At 45.7% G+C, this 21,567-nt stretch overlaps 1 protein-coding gene across 2 annotated transcripts; it reads right to left on the bottom strand.

Annotated features, from left to right (window-relative positions):
* Nucleotides 1–8,425: 8,425 nt before the first annotated feature.
* Nucleotides 8,426–19,023, bottom strand: LOC132341194 (leucine-rich repeat and fibronectin type III domain-containing protein 1-like protein). 2 transcript variants are annotated; one of them, XM_059872561.1, is made up of 3 exons: nt 18,817–19,023; nt 10,639–12,078; nt 8,426–9,115 (listed from the first exon to the last, which is right to left on the bottom strand). In XM_059872561.1, exons 2-3 carry the CDS (start codon nt 12,057–12,059, stop codon nt 8,950–8,952), a joined length of 1,587 nt encoding a protein of 528 aa, XP_059728544.1. In that variant the 5' UTR covers nt 12,060–12,078; nt 18,817–19,023; the 3' UTR covers nt 8,426–8,949. The 2 variants fall into 2 exon arrangements, with proteins under 2 accessions (XP_059728544.1, XP_059728545.1); XM_059872562.1 differs by lacking the exon at nt 8,426–9,115 and having other exon boundaries at nt 10,635–12,078.
* Between the last annotated feature and the right edge of the window lie 2,544 nt (nt 19,024–21,567).

The raw sequence follows: 21,567 nt of genomic DNA, 5'->3' as shown, positions 1-21,567 counted from the left end.
AGTGTCCCAACCCCAGCGTCAGGAGGTTGGCACAGGACGTGGGCAATAAAACCTCACGGTGACATCTGTGACATTTGTGTCACCCTCAGTGCCATCTCTGGGGTCCCTGTGCCACCCCTGGGGTCCTTCTGTCACCCCCATTTTCCCCTGGTGTCACCTTTGGGGTCCCTGGTGCCACCCTGGATGTCCCTGTACCACCCTGGATGTCCCCAGTGCCACCTTTGGAGTCCTTGGTGCCACCCTGGATGTCCCTGGTGCCACCCTGTCCCCAGTGCCACCTTTGGAGTCCCTGGTGCCACCCTGGATGTCCCCTGGTGCCACCCTGCATGTCCCCAGTGCCACCTTTGGTGTCTCTCTGTCACCTTGGGGTCCCTGGTGCCACCCTGGATGTCCCTGGTGCCACCTTTGGGTCCCCAGTGTCACCTTTGGAGTCCTTGGTGCCACCCTGGATGTCCCTGGTGCCACCCTGGATGTCCCCAGTGCCACCTTTGGGGTCCCTGGTGCCACCCTGGATGTCCCTGGTGCCACCTTTGGGGTCCCCAGTGTCACCTTTGGAGTCCTTGGTGCCACCTTGGATGTCCCCCCCCCCGCCATTTTTCCCCATTTCCCCCAAATTTCCCCCATTTTCCCTCATTTCCCCCCATTTCCCCCCATTTTCCCCCCAATTCACCTCAATTTCCTCCAATTTCCCCCAATTCCCCACAACATATTCCCAAATTCCCCCAATTTCCAACAATTTCCCCAATTTCCCATTCCCCCCCCAATTCCCCATTTCCCCCCAATTCCCCCCAATTTCCCCCATTTACCCCAATTCCCCATTTTCCCCATTTCCCCCCATTAATCCCCCATTTTCCCCCAATTTCCCCCCATTCCCCCCAAATCCAACCCATTTTCCCCAATTCCCCCCTTTTCCCCCCATTTTCCCCATTTCCCCATCTTTTCTCCCAATATTTTCCCCCAATTCCCCCCCAATTTCCCCCCAAATTAACCCCCATTTTCCCCATTTCCCCCCTAATTCCCCCCATTTAACCCCAATTTTCCCCAATTTTCCCCCATTTTCCCCCATTTTCCCCATTTCCCCCCATTTCCCCCATTTTCCCCCCATTTCCCCAATTTCCCCAATTTCCCCCATTTCCCCCATATTTCCCCCCAATTTCCCCCCATTTTCCCCATTTCCCCCATTTTCCCCCCAAATTTTCCCCATTTCCCCCCATTTTCCCCATTTCCCCCCATTTTCCCCCCATTTTTCCCCATTTTTCCCCATTTTCCCCCTATTTCCCCCCATTTTTCCCCATTTTTCCCCATTTTTCCCGTTTTCCCCCCATTTTCCCCCCATTTCCCCCCATTTTCCCCATTTCCCCCCATTTCCCTCCATTTTTCCCCCATTTTCCCCATTTTCCCCCATTTTTCCCCATTTTTCCCCATTTTCCCCATTTTTCCCCATTTTCCCCCCATTTCTCCCCATTTTCCCCCATTTTCCCCCCATTTCCCCCCATTTTCCCCCATTTCCCCTATTTTTCCCCATTTTCCCCATTTTTTCCATTTTTCCCCCATTTTTCCCCCCATTTTCCCCCATTTCCCCCGTTCTTCCCTCATTTTTCCCCATTTCCCCCCATTTCCCCCCATTTTTCCCCCCATTTTCCCCCCATTTTTTCCCCCATTTTTCCCCATTCCCCCCCATTTTCCCCCATCTTTTTCCCCTTTTCCCCCAATTTTTCCCCATTTTCCCCCCATTTTTCCCCATTTTCCCCCCATTCCCCCATTTTCCCCCATTTCCCCCATTTTTTCCCCATTTCCCTCCATTTCCCCCATTTCCCCCCATTTTTTCCCATTTTTCCCCATTTTTCCCCATTTTCCCCCCATTTTTTCCCCATTTCCCCCATTTTCCCCCCCCATTTTCCCCATTTTCCCTCATTTTCCCCCATTTTCCCCCATTTCCCCCCATATTTTCCCCATTTCCCCCATTTTTCCCCATTTTCCCCCCATTTTTCCCCCATTTTCCCCCCATTTCCCCCCCATTTTTACCCATTTTCCCCCCAATTTTTCCCCATTTTTCCCCCATTTTTCCCCATTTTTCCCAGTATTTTTCCCCCAGTATTTTTCCCCCAATATTTTTCCCCATTTTCCCCCATTTTTCCCCCATTTTCCCCCCCATTTTTCCCCATTTTTCCCCATTTTTCCCCATTTTTTCCCCATTTTCCCCCATTTTTCCCCATTTCCCCCCATTTTTTCCCCATTTTTCCCCATTTTCCCCCCAATATTTTTCCCCATTTTCCCCCATTTTTCCCCATTTCCCCCATTTTCCCCCCAGTATTTTTCCCCCAATATTTTTCCCCATTTTTCCCCATTTCCCCCCATTTTCCCCCCCATTTTTCCCCCATTTTTCCCCATTTTCCCCCATTTTTCCCCATTTCCCCCCCCATTTTCCCCCATTTTCCCCCATTTTTCCCCCTTTTTCCCCATTTTTCCCCAATTTTCATCATTTCTCCCCCATTTTTCCCCATTCTCCCCCCATTTTTCCCATTTTTCCCCATTTTCCCCCCCATATTTTCCCCCATTTTTCCCCATTTTCCCCATTTTTCCCATTTTCCCCCATTTTTTCCCCATTATCTCTCTGGATTTCCCCCCAAACCCCAAAGAATCCACTCGGAATTGCGAAATTAAGAAGTTTTATCCCAAATCCTGGGAGCGCTGCACAATTCCAGCTGTTTTTTTTTTTTTTTTCTTCTTTTTGGTTTTTTGGGAATCCCGGGGTCCTCAGGGGATTCCCGGCTGGATTCACAACCAAAAAAAAAATTCAAATTTTTCCTTTTTTTTCTTCTTTTTTTTTCCCTTTTTTTTTTGTTGTTATTTTGTCTTTTTTTTTAATTTTTTTTTCCTTTTTTTATACCAAAAAAATCTCGGATCCAACGCCGGGAAAACAAAACCAAAAATTGAAAAATCCCCCCCAAAAATAATAATTAATAAAAAAAAAAATTTTAGAAAAAAAATTGATTTTTTTGTTTTTGGAAAAGTTTTAAAAATTTCCCAAATTCCCGCCCCCCAAAAAAATAAAAATCTCCCCCAAAAAATTGCCCCAAAAAACCAAAAAAATCCCCCAAAATAAAGAAATAAATATAGAAAATAAATGCATTAAAAAATAAAGAAATAATTAAATTTAAAAGAAATAAATATAGAAAATAAATGCATAAACAAATAAAGAAATAATTAAATTTAAAAGAAATAAATATAGAAAATAAATGAATGCAGAAATAAATTAAATAATTTAAAATATATTCAATAAATAAATAAATTTAATTAAAATACATTAAAATAAAAACAAAATAATTAAAAGCATAAAAATAATTAAATTTTAAAACATAAATAAAGATATAAAAGAAATAAATACATAAATCAATAAAAGAGGTAATTAATTAAATTAAATTAAAATTAAATCAGTAAATAAAGAAATCTTTAAAAAAATAATAATTAAAAGTTAAGAAAGGCCTGGAAAGTTCCCCAAAAAATTCCAGGAAATAAAATGAAAAATAAAAGAAAATAAGAAAGTAATAAAAGGAATAAAATCAAGTAAAATGAAATGAAATAAAATATAAATAAAATAAAATGTAAATAAAATAAAATATAAATAAATTCAAATATAAATAAAATAAAAATAAATAAAATAATAAATAAAATAAAAGGTAAAAAAAAAAAGAAAAAAGAAAATCAAATAAGAAAATAAAGGAAATAAAAATAAAGTAAAATTAAAATAAAAATAAAATTAAATATAAATAAAATAAAATAAAATAAACATAAAAATGAAAAATGAAAATAAAATAAGAAAATAATACAGGAAATAAAAATAAAAATAAAAAAAATAAAATAAAATAAAATAAATATTAAAAAAGAAAATAAAATAAGAAAGTAATAAAAGAAATAAAAATAAAATAAAATAAAAATAAAATAAAATAAAATAAAATAAAATAAAATAAAATAAAAATGAAAAATGAAAATAAAATAAGAAAATAATAAAGGAAATAAAAATAAAAATTAAAAAAAAAATAGGAAAATAAAATAAGAAAATAAATAGAAGAAAAAATAAAAGAAATTAAAATAAAACAAATAAAATAAGGAAAAATAAAATAATAAAAGTAAAATAAAGGTAAAAATAAAATAACGTAAAAGAAATAAAATAAAAGTTGAAAAATTTTTAAAATGAAAGATAAAAATAAGAAATTAAATTTAAAAATAATTACATCAAAGAATCCAATAAAAAATAAAAATAACATTTAAAAAAATTAGAAAAAATGAGATTAAAATTTAAAAAATTAAATAAAATAAAAATAAAATTAAATAAAATTCAAATAAAAATTAAATTGAATAAAATAAAATAAAATAAAATAAAATAAAATAAAATAAAATAAAATAAAATAAAATTAAATTAAATTAAATTAAATTAAATTAATGAAACCCGAATAAATTGCCCCGGGGCGAAGCCGGGGCCGGGGGGATCCGAAATTCCGGGCGGGAATTCCCGCGGGCGCCGGGGACGAGGAGTCCTAAAAAAATATCTCTGAGCGTAAAAATAGAGGGGGAGGGGAGGGGGGGGGGAGGGGAGGGGAGGGGGAGGGTCCAGAGGGGCCTGAGGGGCCGCCCAAGAGGAGTTCCGGAGGTCCTGGAGCCATTCTGGAGGAGTTCCAGAGGTTCTGGAAGGGATCCAGAGGGGTCCTTGGAGGTTCCAGAGGTTCTGGAGGTGTTCTGGACATCCTGGAGAAGTTCTGGAGGAGTTCTGGAGAGGTTCTGGAGGAGTTCCAGAGCTTCTGGAGGTGTTCCAGAGGTTCTGGAGGTCCTGGAGAAGTTTTGGAGGAGTTCCAGAGGTTCTGGAGAGGTTCTGGAGGAGTTCCAGAGGTCCTGGAGAAGTTCTGGAGAAGTTCCAGAGGTTCTGGAGGGGATCCAGAGGGGCCCTTGGAGGTTCCAGAGGTTCTGGAGGTGTTCTGGACATCCTGGAGAAGTTCTGGAGAGGTTCTGGAGGAGTTCCAGAGGTTCTGGAGAAGTTCCAGATGTTCTGGAGGAGTTCTGGAGGAGCTCCAGATGTTCTGGAGAAGTTCTGAAGAACTTCTAGAGGTCCTGGAGGAGTTCTGGAGCTTCTAGGGGAGTTCCAGAGATTCTGGAGATCCTGGAGAAGTTCTGGAGGTTCTGGAGAAGTTCTGGAGGAGTTTCGGAGGAGTTCCAGAGGTTCTGGAGAAGTTTTGGAGGAGTTCTGGAGGTTCTGGAGAAGTTCCAGAGGTCCTGGAGAATTTCTGGAGGAGTTCCAGAGGTCCTGGAGGAGTTCTGGAGGAGTTCCAGAGGTTCTGGAGCCATTCCAGAGGTTCTGGAGGAGTGCTGGAGGTCCTGGAGAAGTTCTAGAGGAGTTCCAGATGTTCTGGAGACGTTCCTGAGGTTCTGGAGATGTTCTGGAGGAGTTCCAGAGGAGCTCCAGAGGTTCTGGAGAAGTTCTGGAGGAGTTCTGGAGGTCCTGGAGGAGTTCTGGAGGAGTTCCAGAGGTTCTGGAGACGTTCCAGAGGTCCTGGAGAAGTTCCAGAGGTTCTGGATGGCTCTGGAGGGGATCCAGAGGGGTCCTTGGAGGTTCTGGAGGGGTTGGAATGACCCCAGAGGGGTCCTTAGAGCAGTTCTGGAGGTTCTGGAGAAGCTCTGGAGGTTCTGGAGGGGATCCAGAGAGGTCCTCAGAGCAGTTTTGGCGGAGCTCCAGAGGTTCTGGAGGACTTTCAGTGGTTCTGGAGGTTCTGGAGAGGATCCAGAGGGGACCTTGGAGGTTCTGGAGGAGTTCAGGAGGTTCTGGAGGGGTTGGAATGACTCCAGAAGGGTCCTTGGAGCAGTTCTGGAGAAGTTCCAGAGGTCCTGGAGAAGTTCCAGAGGTCCTGGAGAAGTTCTGGATGGTCCTGGAGGAGTTGGAATGACTCCAGGAGGGTCCTTGGGGCAGTTCTGGAGAAGTTCTGGATGGTTCTGCAGGAGTTCCAAAGGTTCTGGAAGCCTTGGGGTGGATCCAGAGGGGTCCTTGGAGGTTCTGGAGGGGTTGGAATGACTCCAGAGGGGTCCTTGGGGCAGTTCTGGAGGTTCTGGAGGGGTTGGGATGGATCCAGAGGTGTCCATGGAGCGGTGTCAGAGGTTCTGGAGGGGTTGGAGTGACCACAGAGGTGTCCTTGGAGCCATTCTGGATCTCCTGGATCGTTCTGGATCAGTTTTGGACCTCCTGGACCGGTTCTGGACCTCCAGGATCGATTCTGGATCTCCTGGAGAGGTTCTGGATCTCATGAAGATGTTCTGGATCTCCTGAGTAGATTCTGGACCTCCTGGAGAGGTTCTGGAGATGTTCTGGACCTCCAGGACCAATTCTGGATCTCCTGGAGAGGTTCTGGACCTCCAGGATAGATTCTGGATCTCCTGGAGATGTTCTGGGCCTCCAGGACCAATTCTGAACCTCCTGAAGATGTTCTGGACCTCCAGGATCGATTCTGGATCTCATGAAGATGTTCTGGACCTTCTGAAGATGTTCTGAATCTCCTGAGTCGATTCTGGACCTCCTGGAGAGGTTCTGGTCCTCCAGGATCAATTCTGGATCTCCTGAAGATGTTCTGGACCTCCAGGATCAATTCTGAACCTCCAGGATCGATTCTGGATCTCCTGAAGATGTTCTGGGCCTCCAGGATCAACTCTGGACCTCCTGGATCAACTGTGGAAGTCCTGGAGAGGTTCTGGACCTCCAGGATTGATTCCGGACCTCCTGAAGATGTTCTGGGCCTCCTGAAGATGTTCTGAACCACCTGGATCAATTCTGGACCTCCTGAAGATGTTCTGAACCTCCTGGATCAATTCTGAACCTCCAGGATCGATTCCGGACCTCCTGAAGATGTTCTGGGCCTCCTGAAGATCTTCTGGACCTCCAGGATCAATTCTGAACCTCCAGGATCAATTCTGACCCTCCAGGATCGATTCTGGATCTCCTGAAGATGTTATGGACCTCCAGGATCGATTCTGAACCTCCAGGATCAATTCTGAACCTCCTGAAGATGTTCTAGACCTCCAGGATCAATTCTGAACCTCCAGGATCGATTCTGGATCTCCTGAAGATGTTCTGGGCCTCCTGAAGATGTTCTGAACCACCTGGATCAACTCTGAACCTCCAGGATCGATTCTGACCCTCCTGGATCAATTCTGAACCACCTGGATCAACTCTGAACCTCCTGAATATGTTCTGGGCCTCCAGGATCGATTCTGAACCTCCTGGATCGATTCTGAACCTCCAGGATCAATTCTGAACCTCCTGAAGATCTTCTGAACCTCCAGGATCGATTCTGAACCTCCAGGATCAATTCTGACCCTCCAGGATCGATTCTGACCCTCCTGGATCGATTCTGAACCTCCTGAAGATGTTCTGGGCCTCCAGGATTGATTCTGAACCTCCAGGATCAATTCTGGACCTCCTGAAGATCTTCTGAACCTCCTGGATCAATTCTGAACCTCCTGGATCGATTCCGGACCTCCAGGATCAATTCTGACCCTCCAGGATCAATTCTGAACCTCCAGGATCGATTCTGAACCTCCAGGATCGATTCTGACCCTCCAGGATCGATTCTGAACCTCCAGGATCGATTCTGAACCTCCTGAAGATCTTCTGAACCTCCAGGATCGATTCTGAACCTCCAGGATCGATTCTGACCCTCCAGGACCAACTCGGGACCTCCAGAGCCGCCCCCTCCCCTCCGTACCCAACCCCACCTCCCCCATCAGGACCCCACCTCGGCCCCTTCCCCTTTCTCCCCCCTCCCAGTCCCCGGCCCTGCCCTTGGCGGCCGTTCCGGAACATTCCAGCTGCTCCAGCTTGGAGCAGGACCTGCCCACGGAGCCGCCGTTGGTCTGCGAGCAGACGTGGGCCTTGCCCTTGGCCTTGGGCCGGTTGTTGTGGATCTTGTACTTCATCAGGAGGATGAAGATGAACACCAGCACCGAGGCCACGATGATGCCGCCGATGACGATGATCATGGTGCCGCCCAGGAACTGCGCCTGCAGCGAGCGGCACGGCCGCGCCTGCGCCCGCGTCGAGAAGCGCGAGCAGCCCAGCGGCCGCGTGGCCGGCAGCGAGCTCCGCGCGTCCGAGAACACGGCCAGCACGCACAGCTCGTAGTGCCGGCCCGGCGCCAGGTCCGACAGCGAGAACGACGCGCTGGGCGCCGGGATCATCCTGGAACGGGAAATGGGAAAGGGAGTTCCCAATCAGTTCCCCATTTTTACCCATTTTTTCCCTTTTTTTTGGGGATTTTTTCCTCATTTTTTCCATTTTTTTCCACATTTTTCAGCCATTTTTCCACCTTTTTTTGACCCTTCTCTCCCTATTTTTAGACCCTTCCTCATCCCGATCTCCCACTTCCTTAGATCCCTTTCCATCCCATTTTCCCATGTTTTTCACCCTATTTTTCCCATTTTTCCCATGTTTTTCACCCTTTTTTCCATGCTTTTTGACCCTTCTCTCTCTATTTTCCATCCCCTTCCTCATCCCTATCTCCCAGGTTTTTAGATCCTTTTCCATCCTATTTTTTCCTCATTTTCCAGCCATTTTTCCTATTTTTTTGACCCTTCTCTCCCTATTTCCATCCCCTTCCTCATCCCCATCTCCCAGTTCTCCATCACCTCTTCCATCCCTTTTTCCCCCAATTTTGACCCCTTTTTCCCTATTTTCCCACCAATTTCCCTATTTTCCCGCCAATTTCCCCTACTTTCCCGCCAATTCCCCTATTTTCCCGCCAATTTCCCCTATTTTCCCGCCAATTCCCCTATTTTCCCGCCAATTCCCCTACTTTCCCGCCAATTTCCCCTACTTTCCCGCCAATTCCCCTACTTTCCCGCCAATTCCCCTACTTTCCCGCCAATTCCCCTACTTTCCCGCCAATTTCCCCTACTTTCCCGCCAATTCCCCTACTTTCCCTCCACTTTTCCCCATGTTTCCCGTTCCCAGCCCAGCGGCCGCGTGGCCGGCAGCGAGCTCCGCGCGTCCGAGAACACGGCCAGCACGCACAGCTCGTAGTGCCGGCCCGGCGCCAGGTCCGACAGCGAGAACGACGCGCTGGGCGCCGGGATCATCCTGGAACGGGAAATGGGAAAGGGAGTTCCCAATCAATTCCCCATTTTTTCCCATTTTTCCCTTTTTTTTCCTCATTTTTCAGCCATTTTTCCTCATTTTTTTGACCCTTCTCTCCCTATTTTTAGACCCTTCCTCATCCCGATCTCCCACTTCCTTAGATCCTTTTCCATCCCATTTTCCAAAGTTTTTCACCCAATTTTTCCCATTTTTCCCATGTTTTTCACCCTTTTTTCCATGCTTTTTGACCCTTCTCTCTCTATATTTAGACCCTTCCTCATCCCTATCTCCCACTCTTTTAGATCCTTTGCCATCCTATTTTTTCCTCATTTTTTCCATTTTTTTCCTCATTTTTCAGCCATTTTTCCTCATTTTTTTGACCCTTCTCTCCCTATTTTCCATCCCCTTCCTCATCCCTATCTCCCAGGTTTTTAGATCCCTTTCCATCCTATTTTTTCCTCATTTTTCCTATTTTTTTCCTCATTTTCCAGCCATTTTTCCTATTTTTTTGACCCTTCTCTCCCTATATTCCATCCCCTTCCTCATCCCCATCTCCCAGTTCTCCATCACCTCTTCCATCCCTTTTTCCCCCAATTTCGACCCCTTTCTCCCTATTTTCCCACAAATTTTTCCCCATTTTCCACCCATTTTTCATTTCCTACCTGTCTTTTCCCATTTCCCATCTATTTTCCACATTTCCCACCCATTTTTCCCCATTTCCCACCAATTTTTCCCCTTTTCCCTTCCCTTTCTCCCCATTTCCCACCAATTTCTCCCCATTTCCTACCCATTTTTCCCCTTTTCCCACCCATTTTTCATTTCCCACCAATTTTTCCCCATTTCCCACCCATTTTTCCCCATTTCTCACCCATTTCCCCCCAATTTTTCCCCATTTCCCACCCATTTCTCATTTCCTACCTGTTTTTCCCCATTTCCCACCCATTTTTCATTTCCTACCTATTTTCCCCATTTTTCCCCATTTCCCCCCAATTTTTCCCCCTTTCCAACCCATTTTTCATTTCCTACTTTTTTTCCCCATTTCCCACCAATTTTTTTTCATTCCTCTTCATTTCCCACCCATTTTTCCCCATTTCCCACCCATTTTTCCCCATTTCTCACCCATTTCCCACCAATTTTTCCCCATTTCCCACCCATTTTTCATTTCCTACCTGTTTTTCCCCATTTCCCACCCATTTTTCATTTCCTACCTGTTTTTCCCCATTTCCCACCAATTTTTCCTCATTCCTCCTCATTTCCCACCCATTTTTCCCCATTTCCCCCCAGTTTTTCCCCATTTCCCATCCATTTTTCATTTCCTACCTGTTTTTCCCCATTTCCCACCCATTTTCCCCATTTCTCACCCATTTCCCCCCAATTTTTCCCCATTTCCCACCCATTTTTCATTTCCCACCCATTTCTCATTTCCCACCTATTTTCCCCATCTCCCCCCCCACCCCCCATTCCCCCTCCCCCATTTCCCCTCCCCCACGCCCCGTGCCCGCCCCGCGTCTCTCCCCCGCAGTCACCGATAGACCAGGATCTCGTCGCCCGAGCTGTTGTACTGCAGCTGGTACATCCGCAGCCCCTCCAGCCCCTCCTGCGGCGGCCACCGCACCAGCGCCGACGTCGCCGTCACCTCGGCCACCACCACCCCGCCCCCGTCCCCCCGCGACTCGTTGGCCGAGCTGGACTTGGCCGAGATCAGGATATCCGAGGGCTCCGGCCTCGCCGTGGCCGCCTTCCTCCCCTCCTCATCCTCGCACTCGCTGCCGTTGCCCTCGGGCACCACGCGGAACTCCACGGGCGCCGTCGACTCGCCGGCGGCGTTGGAGGCGATGCAGGTGAAGGTCCCTTGGTCGCCCGAGGACGCCTCCAAAATATCCAAGGTGCCGTTGCGGTAGGAAACCGTCCTGCTGGTGTTGGCCACCAGCTTGCCGTCGGGCGCGATCCAGCGCACGTAGGGCTCGGGGTCGCCCACGGCTTTGCACTTGAGCGAGGCGCCGCGGCCGGCGGCCGTCACCAGCTTGGGCGTGCGGTGGGTGATCATGGGCGGCTCGCAGACGAACTCCTCCTCGCGGATGCTCCAGAAGTATTTGCCCATCAGCTCGGGCGGCGAGGCGCACGTCTCCAGGTCGTCCTCGCGCGTCAGCCGCCGCAGCCACACCAGCTCGCAGTTGCAGTGGAGGGGGTTCCCGCCGAAACTCAGCACCAGCGAGGTCAGGGGAGAACCTTTGGACTTGGCGTAGACGGGGATGCGCGAGAACAGCGGGTCCGGAGGGATCTTCTTGAGCTTGTTGGAGGTCATGTCCAACCTGGCCAGCTTGTGGAGGTTGGAAAAAATCCCCTCGGGCACGAACTCGATGAGGTTGTGATCCAAACTCACCGTGTTGACGTTGGACAGCTTGGCCACGGTGCCCCACGGAACATCCACCAAATTATTGTAGGACAAATCCAAATCCTCGATGGTCTCCAAGAAATCATCCAAAGACTTGGGCGAGATGAAGCTCAGCTGGTTGTTGCTCAGAATCAGGTGCCTCAGGTTGACCAAACCCTTGAAGTGATCCTCGTGGATGGCCGTCAGGCGGTTGCTGTCCAGGTGGAGGGCGTGCAGCCCCCTGAGGTCGGAGAAGGCGTAAGGCATGATCTGGCTGATGGTGTTGCGCGACAGCGTCAGGTGGATCAGCTGCGTCATGTTGGCGAAGTCGCGCCGGCGCAGCACGGTGATGAAGTTGTCCATCAGGCGCAGCTCGGCCGTGCGCCGGTCGATGCCGGGCGGCACGAAGAGCAGCCCGGTCTTGGTGCACAGGATGGTGAAGGAGGGCGACAGGTTCTGGCACGAGCAGCGCTTGGGGCAGGGCGGAGAGCCCGAGGCGGCCGCGGCGGCGGAGAAGAAGAAGAAGAAGAAGAGGAGGAGGAGGAGGAGGAGAGGGAGCAGGAGCTTTTCCATCGTCGGGGAAAACGGGAATCTGGGAGGGGGAAAGGAGAGATTGCGTGAATGGGGTTGGAAAGTGGGTGAATGGGGTTGGAATTTGGGTGAATTGGGTGAGTTTTGGGGTTAAAACCAAGTTTGGGGTCAAGATTCCAACTCAAACTGTTGAGGAGATTCAGTGGAGAGGGAAATCCCAAAGCTGAGAAGGAAAAACGGGAAAATTTGGTGAAAATATGGCAGAAATTCAGGAAAATTCGGTGGATGGGGTTGAATTTTGGGGTTAAAACCAAGTTTAGGGTCAAGATTCCAACTGAAAATGTTGAGGAAAATCAGTGGAGAGGGAAATCCCAAAGCTGAGAAGGAAAAACGGGAAAATTTGGTGAAAATATGGCAGAAATTCAGGAAAATTCGGTGGATGGGGTTGAATTTTGGGGTTAAAACCGAGTTTAGGGTCAAGATTCCAACTGAAAGTGTTGAGGAAAATCAGTGGAGAGGGAAATCCCAAAGCTGAGAAGGAAAAAAGGGAAAATTTGGTGAAAATATGGCAGAAATAGGGAGAAAATTGGGTGAATTGGGTGAAAATTGGGTGAATTTTGGGGTTAAAACAGAGTTTAGGGTCAAGATTCCAACTGAAAGTGTTGAGGAGATTCAGTGGAGAGGGAAATCCCAAAGCTGAGAAGGAAAAATGGGAAAAATCCATGGAAATGGGGTGGAATTATGGAAAATGGGATGAAATCCATGGAAATGGGGCGGAATTATGGAAAAAATGGGATTAAATCCATGGAAATGGGGTGGAATTATGGAAAAAATGGGATGAAATCCATGGAAATGGGGTGGAATTATGGAAAAAATGGGATTAAATCCATGGAAATGGGGTGGAATTATGGAAAAAATGGGATGAAATCCATGGAAATGGGGTGGAATTATGGAAAAAATGGGATTAAATCCGTGGAAATGGGGTGGAATTATGGAAAAAATGGGATTAAATCCGTGGAAATGGGGCGGAATTATGGAAAAAATGGGATTAAATCCGTGGAAATGGGGTGGAATTATGGAAAAAATGGGATGAAATCCATGGAAATGGGGAGGAATTATGGAAAAAATGGGATTAAATCCATGGAAATGGGGTGGAATTATGGAAAAAATGGGATTAAATCCATGGAAATGGGGTGGAATTATGGAAAAAATGGGATGAAATCCATGGAAATGGGGTGGAATTATGGAAAAAATGGGATGAAATCCATGGAAATGGGGCGGAATTATGGAAAAATGGGATGAAATCCATGGAAATGGGGTGGAATTATGGAAAAAATGGGATGAAATCCATGGAAATGGGGTGGAATTATGGAAAAAATGGGATGAAATCCATGGAAATGTGGCAGAATTATGGAAAAAATGGGATGAAATCCATGGAAATGGGGTGGAATTACAGAAAAAATGGGATTAAATCCATGGAAATGGGGTGGAATTTGGAAAAAATGGGATGAAATCCATGGAAATGGGGTGGAATTATGGAAAAAATGGGATTAAATCCATGGAAATGGGGTGGAATTATGGAAAAAATGGGATTAAATCCATGGAAATGGGGTGGAATTATGGAAAAAATGGGATGAAATCCGTGGAAATGGGGTGGAATTATGGAAAAAATGGGATGAAATCCATGGAAATGGGGTGGAATTATGGAAAAAATGGGATGAAATCCGTGGAAATGGGGCAGAATTATGGAAAAAATGGGATTAAATGCATGGAAATGGGGTGGAATTTGGGGAAAATGGGATTAAATCCATGGAAATGGGGTGGAATCATGGAAAAAATGGGATGAAATCCATGGAAATGGGGTGGAATTATGGAAAAAATGGGATTAAATCCGTGGAAATGGGGTGGAATTTGGAAAAAATGGGATGAAATCCGTGGAAATGGGGTGGAATTATGGAAAAAATGGGATTAAATCCATGGAAATGGGGTGGAATTTGGGGAAAATGGGATTAAATCCATGGAAATGGGGTGGAATTTGGGGAAAATGGGATGAAATCCATGGAAATGGGGTGGAATTTGGGGAAAATTGGGAGAAATTCTGATGGAATTTGGGATAAAACCGAGTTTAGGGTCAGGTTTTCATTCCAAGAGGTTGAAAAAATTCCCAGTTGGGCGGAAAATCCCAAATTTGGGAGGGGAAAATGGGAAAAATGTGGATTAATTTGGGGGGAAATGGGAGAAATTCAGGAAAATTTGGGTTAATTTAGGGAAAAATGGGAGAAATTCGGGAAAATTTGGATTAATTTAGGGAAAAATGGGAGAAATTCAGGAAAATTTGGATTAATTTAGGGAAAAATGGGAGAAATTCAGGGAAATTTGGATTAATTTAGGGGAAAATGGGGTTTATTATTTCAGGGTTTTTTTGGAATTATTTTCCCATGGATTGGGTGAGGTTTTATTGGGATTTTGGGATTTTGAGGGGAATTTTCCAGCTTTTTTTGGGGAATTTTTGGGATTTTTCCACATTTTTGGGGGTTTTGGGATGATTTTCCAAAGGATTTTCCCCATGGATTGGGGTGGGGGAAATTAGAATAAAATCTGAATACATTTAAATAAAATTTGAATTTTTTTAATTAAAAATAAGGATATATCAAAATATTAAACATTAATAAACGGAATCAAAAATTTAAATTCAAAGAATTCCAAAGAATGGAATGAAAAGAAGTCATTAAAATAATTAATAATTCATAATTAAGGTCAATTCAGAAGTGGAAGGAATTGAAAGGAAATGAAAAAGAATAAAAGAAATGTTAATAGAGAAATAATGAAATTAAAATAATGATGGGAATTTAAATAATTCAAACCATTCCAATACAAATAATAAAAACAGGATATGGAAAAGATTAAAAAGTCAAATCAAATATTGGAACAAAAATATTGAAACTTCAATGAAAATCATTAAGATTAAAATAATAAAAATTAAAATATTGAAACTTAAAATAAGAAGTGAATAATAGAAATAAAAGAATTAATTTAAGAGACACAGAATAATGAATTAAAATAATAATTTAAAAAGTAATTTGTAAGAAATTAATGAGAATAAATGCAGAATGATAATGGTCAAATTTAAATGGAAAATAATATTAAAGGAAAAAGTTATTATTTTAAAATTAGAATGAATTATCAGTGGAAAATAAAAAGAAATTAAAAATAATAGCAGTGATAATCCCCTAAAAAGAGAAATAAATCAAGGATTAGAATAATAATATTTGTAATGAATCAAACATAAATTCAAAATAAACATCAATTAAACAAAAAAAAAAATTCGAAATAAAAATCAATTAATGAATAAATGAATTGAATAATTCATAAGAGGAATTAAAATAAGATGCATAAAAGTCATTTTTAATTAAAATAATAGAAAATTTTTATTATTATTGTTATGTTGAATACCAGACATTAAACCGATAATTAAATAAATCCCATTTATTAAACCAATAATTAAATAAATCCTACTAACGAAGCTAAAGAATTAATTAATAAAAACTAATTAAATATAATCCTATTAATCCCTAAAGAATAAAAAATTCAATTCATCCCAAAACCTCCCTGGAATTCCATTGGAGGGGGAAAAGTGGGAACCGGGCAGGAATTCCAGGATTTTAGAGAGGAAAAATTGGGAATTGGGGGATAAAAGGCCCAAAATTCCCAGATTTTATTGAAAAAAAGAGAATTTGGGGGAGGCTGAGGTGAAAATTCCCAAAATTCCTGAGGGAAAAGTGGGAATTTGGATGTTCCAGGCCCAAAATTCCCCAAATTCCTGAGGGAAAAGTGGGAATTTGGATGTTCCAGGCCCAAAATTCCCCAAATTCCTGAGGGAAAAGTGGGAATTTGGATGTTCCAGGCCTGGAATTCCCAAAATTCCTGAGGGAAAAGTGGGAATTTGGATGTTCCAGGCCCAAAATTCCCAAAATTCCTGAGGGAAAAGTGGGGAAAGGGAAGTGCTGAGCACAAAATTCCAAGGTTTTAGGAGGGAAAAATGGGAATTGGGAGGGTAAAAGGCCAAAAATTCCCAAATTCCTGAGGGAAAAGTGGGAATTTGGATGTTCCAGGCCCGGAATTCCCAAAATTCCTGAGGGAAAAGTGGGAATTTGGATGTTCCAGGCCCGGAATTCCCAAAATTCCTGAGGGAAAAGTGGGGAAAAGGAAAATGAGGAGCACAAAATTTCAAGATTTTAGGAGGGAAAAATGGGAATTGGGGGGTAAAAGGCCAAAAATTCCCAAATTCCTGAGGGAAAAGTGGGAATTTGGATGTTCCAGGCCAAAATTCCTGAGGGAAAAGTGGGAAAGAGGGAAGTGATGAGCACAAAATTCCAAGGTTTTAGGAGGGAAAATTGGGAATCGGGGTAGGCCGAGGTGAAAATTCCCCAAAATTCCTGAGGGAAAAGTGGGAATTTGGCTGTTCCGGGCCCGGAATTCCCAAAATTCCTGAGGGAAAAGTGGGAATTTGGATGTTCCAGGCCCGGAATTCCCCAAATTCCTGAGGGAAAAGTGGGAATTTGGATGTTCCAGGCCCAAAATTCCCCAAATTCCTGAGGGAAAAGTGGGAATTTGGATGTTCCAGGCCCGAAATTCCCAAAATTCCTGGGGGAAAAGGGGGGAAAAGGGAAATGAGGAGTAAAAAATTCCAAGATTTTAGGGGGAAAATTGGGATTTGGGGTAGGCCGAGGTGAAAATTCCCCAAAATTCCTGAGGGAAAAGTGGGAATTTGGATGTTCCAGGCCCAAAATTCCAAGGTTTTGGAGGGAAAATTGGGAATTGGGAGGATACAAGGCCCAAAATTCCAAGATTTCTGAGGGGAAATAAAAGAGGATTTGGGGTAGGCCGAGGTGAAAATTCCCCAAATTCCTGAGGGAAAAGTGGGGAAAAGGGAAGTGCTGAGAACAAAATTTCAAGTTTTTAGGAGGGAAAATTGGGATTTGGGAAATGCCAGGCCCAAAATTCCAAAATTTTAGGGGGAAAATTGGGAATTGGGGTAGGCCGAGGTGAAAATCCCCAAAATTCCCGAGGGAAAAGTGGGAATTTGGATGTTCCAGGCCTGAAATTCCAAGGTTTTGGAGGGAAAATTGGGAATTGGGAGGATACAAGGCCCAAAATTCCAAGATTTTAGGAGGGAAAATGGGATTTGAGAAATGCCGGGCCCAACATTCCGAGGTTTTGGAGGGAAAATTGGGATTTGGGTTGTTCCAAGGCCCGAAATTCCAACATTTCTGAGGGAAAATAATTCTCCAACCCCCCTCAAATTCCAAGAGATTTGCTCCAAAACTTTGGGAATTTGGGATTTTCCCAGTTCCAACCAGTAAAATTCCTTTTTTTTCCCCATCCCTCAATCCCATTTTGGGGATTTTTTTTTTTTTCCCTATTTTTCCAAGCCTCAGGTGAACATTCCCAAATTCAGGTGTGGCCCAAAACTCAGAGGGGAAAAAAAAAAAAATTCCTTTATAATCGGAGAATCCAGGAGTCAAAAAATAAAAAAAAAATTAAAAAAAAAATTTTAAAAAAAGGATTTTTCCACCTGGAAAATCATTCTTGGATTTAAAAACTGTGGAATTCCGGCCTGACTTATATAAGGAGAAGGGGGGTGAGGGGGGAATCTCACCCAGGTGCCGGAAAATCCCGATTTTCCAGGAATAAAAAAGATGGAGCAACCCTGGAATGTTTCATTTGAAAGGTCAAAACACCCCCAAAATCCCATTTTTCCTTAAAAAAAACAGGATTTTCCTTAGGAAAAAAAGCGAATTTTTCAGGTTCTAACCACCAAATTCCTCCCCGGGGGCTGCAGAATTCCCGGAAAAAAAAAAATTAAATTAAAGTATTGGAATTTTGGGTTGGTTTCGAGTGAAAAATCTGATTTTTTTATAGGGAAAATCTGCATTTTTTTATCCCGATTTTAAATTCCCGGTGGGAATCCTCAGGGCCAGCGCCGTGCCTCGTCCCTTGGGGGTGGGGATTTGGGGAAAAAAATGGGAATTTTTGGGGATTTGAGGGGTTTTTTTAAAGGGTTTTAGGGATGAGAATTCCAAGCGCGGCGCCGCCGCAACGCGGGAAGGACGCGCCCTGCTCGGGAAAAAAAAAATCGGGAATTGCAGGTGCCGGGAGAAGGGGGAAAAAATGGGAAAAAAACGGGAAAAACCGCGGGAAAAAAAGAAATAGAAACCCCTCCGGGGATGGTTTTTAAGGCGGATTTGGGAAAAAATCCGGGGGAAAAAAAATTGGGGGAAAATTCCAAGAATTGGGGGGAGGGGAGGTGGGAAAAAAAGCGCCGGGAACACCTGGAAAGGCACACCTGGAACGGCCCCACCTGGATGACACGGCGGATTTATGGGAGGCTGCGAGGGCTGGGAACCACCCTGGAAAAAAAACCCCAAAAATCCCCAAAATTCCCTAAAAACCCCTAAAAACCCCCCCAAGGTCCGGAGGCGCCCTCGGTTTGTCCAGGGAAGGGTTAAAAAGCTGGAAAATTTGGGAGGGGTCGCCGCTGGAAAAGCGGGGTGGGGGGGGGATGCGTTTTATCCCGATTTATCCCGATTTTATCCCGATTTTACCGTGATTTATCCCCATTTTATCCCATTTTATCCCGAATTTATCCCGGTTTTTCGCTGGTTTATCCCGTTTCATCCCGATTTTAACCCGGTTTATCCCGTTTTTCCGCCGGTTTATCCCGATTTTCCGCCGGTTTATCACGGTTTTTCCCGGTTTTTTCCCGTTTTTTCCCGTTTTTCCCCCGTTTTTCACTCACCTTTCCCGCCGTGCCTTCAGGGGGGCGGCGACCCCCGCGCCCCCCCCGGGGGTCCCGAGCCTTCCATGGCCGGGAGCGATCCCGGGAGGAGGAGCGGGAGGGAGGAAAAAAAAGCAGGAAAAAAGCAGGAAAAGGGGGGAAAAAAAGGAGGAAAAAAAAAAAGAGGAGGAGGAGGAAGAGGAGGAAGAGGAGGAGGAGGAGGAGGAGCCCCCGCCCCTCCCCCCCTGCGGCCGCGGGGAGGGGCGGGAGAAGGGGGAGGGGCGGGGGGGAGGGGCCCCTGGTGGGAATTTGGGGAATTTTCGGGGTTTTTTTGGGATGGGAGCGGCGGGTTTTTTTGGCGGGGGAATTTCGGGGGGTGGGTCTTCGATTTCCTGGAATTTTTTGGGGGGGATTTGTCCCAATTCCCGGATTCCCGAATCCACAAAATCCCGGGGTTTTCATCTCCATCCCGAAATCCCAGCCCTCCCGGAATTCCCGGATTCCCCAATCCCTGGATTCCATCCCACCCAAATCCCCGAATTCCTGAATCCCCAAATCCCCGAATTCCCAAATTCCTGAATCCTTGAATCCCCAAATTCCCCGAATCCCCGAATCCCAGAATTCCCAAATCCCTGAATTCCTAAATCCCAAAATTCCCTAATTCCCAAATTCCTGAATCCTTGAATCCCCAAATCCCTGAATCCCCAAATTCCCCGAATCTCTGAATTCCTCAATTTCTGAATTCCTGAATTCCCAAATCCCTGAATTCCTAAATCCCAAAATTCCCTAATTCCCAAATTCCTGAATCCTTGAATCCCTAAATCCCCGAATCCCCAAATTCCCTGAATCCCTGAATTCCTAAATCCCTGAATGCCCAAATTCCTGAATTCCCAAATCCCTGAATTCCTAAATCCCAAAATTCCCTAATTCCCAAATTCCTGAATCCTTGAATCCCCAAATCCCTGAATCCCCAAATTCCCCGAATCTCTGAATTCCTCAATTTCTGAATTCCTGAATTCCTAAATCCTTGAATCCCCAAATTCCCTGAATCCCTGAATCCCAGAATCCCCAAATCCCTGAAATCCTGAATCCCCAAATTCCTGAATCCCTGAATTCCCAAATCCCTGAATTCCCAAATTCCTGAATTCCCGGATCCCTGAACTCCTGAATTTCATCCCAATCCCTGAATCCCCAAATCCCCAATTTCCCCAATTTTCCCAAATCCCCAAATCCTTGAATTCCCCAAATTCCCAATTTCCCAAATAACCAAATTCCCAAATTCCCAATTTCCCAAATCCCCAATTCCCCAAATTCCCCAAATCCCCAAATTCCCAATTCCCAAATTCCCAATTTCCCAAATCCCCAAATCCCCAAATTCCCAAATTCCCCAAATTCCCCAAATCCCCAAATTCCCCAAATCCCCAAATCCCCAAATCCCCAATTCCCCAATTTCCCAATTCCCCAATTTCCCAATTCCCAAATTCCCAATTCCCCAAATTCCCAAATTCCCAATTCCCCAAATCCCTGGATCTCGCCCCATTCCACAAACCCCACCCCCAAATGCCACTCCCGGCACCGCCCACTGTCCCCAAAGTGTCCCCAAAGTGTCCCCACCCCCCCCCAAGGTCCCCAATGCCACCCCCAAGAGTCCCCAAGTGTCCCCACCCCCCCATTGTCCCCAGTGCCACCCCCCACTGTCCTCAGGTGTCCCCAGGTGTCCCCACCCCCCCATTGTCCCCAAGTGTCCCCACCCCCCCATTGTCCCCAATGCCACCCTCAAGTGTCCTCTCCCATTGTCCCCATTGTCCCCAGGGCCACCCCCAAGTGTCCCCACACCCCCATTGTCCCCAGGGCCACCCCCAAGTGTCCCCGGGTGTCCCCAGTGCCACCCCCCAGGTGTCCCCAATGTCCCCAAGGGTCCCCAGGTGTCCCCAAGTGTCCCCTCCCCCCCTTTGTCCCCAGGGCCACCCCCAGGTGTCCCCACCACCCCAAGGTCCCAATGCCACCCCCCCCCACTGTCCCAGGTGTCCCCAAGTGTCCCCACCCCCTCATTGTCCCCAGGGCTACCCCCCCACTGTCCCCAGGTGTCCCCAGGGCCACCCCCCCACTGTCCCCAATGTCCCAAGGGTCCCCAGGTGTCCCCAAGTGTCCCCACCCCCCCATTGTTCCCAGGGCCACCCCCAGGTGTCCCCACCCCCCCAAGGTCCCAATGCCACCCCCCCCCACTGTCCCAGGTGTCCCCAAGTGTCCCCACCCCCCCATTGTTCCCAGGGCCACCCCCAGGTGTCCCCCCCCCCCCCCATGTCCCCCTCCCCCCCGACGATGACGATGACGAAGATGAAGACCACGACAGCCATGATGAAGATGACGATGATGAAGATGAGCATGACTACAACCGTGACAATGACAATGACAACGATGACCGTGACAATGACAACATCCGTGACGACGACGATGATGATGAAGATGACCATGACCATGACCATGATGAAGATGACCATGACCATGACCATGACCATGATGAGGATGACAACGATCACAACCATGACGATGACGATGATGATGACCATGACCATGATGATGATGAAGATGATAACGATCACAACCATGACGATGACCATGATGAAGATGAAGATGACAACGATCACAACCATGACCATGACGATGATGATGACAATGACCATGACAATGACCATGATGATGATGAAGATGACCGTGACCATGACAATGACCATGATGAAGATGACAACGATCACAACCATGACGATGACG

Source organism: Haemorhous mexicanus, chromosome 36, assembly GCF_027477595.1.
Source record: "Haemorhous mexicanus isolate bHaeMex1 chromosome 36, bHaeMex1.pri, whole genome shotgun sequence".
NCBI lineage: Eukaryota > Metazoa > Chordata > Aves > Passeriformes > Fringillidae > Haemorhous > Haemorhous mexicanus.
The sequence above is the reverse complement of the archived record's forward strand: the minus strand, read 5'-3'. Positions and strand labels throughout refer to the sequence as shown.

Excerpts from the sequence above, each read along its gene's own strand:
- LOC132341194 (XM_059872561.1), bottom strand. The coding sequence starts at position 12,059 with ATGGAAAAGCTCCTGCTCCCTCTCCTCCTCCTCCTCCTCCTCTTCTTC. Across the intron at positions 9,116-10,638 it reads GACGAGATCCTGGTCTATCG|GATGATCCCGGCGCCCAGCG; the intron begins GTGACTGCGGGG and ends TTCCCGTTCCAG.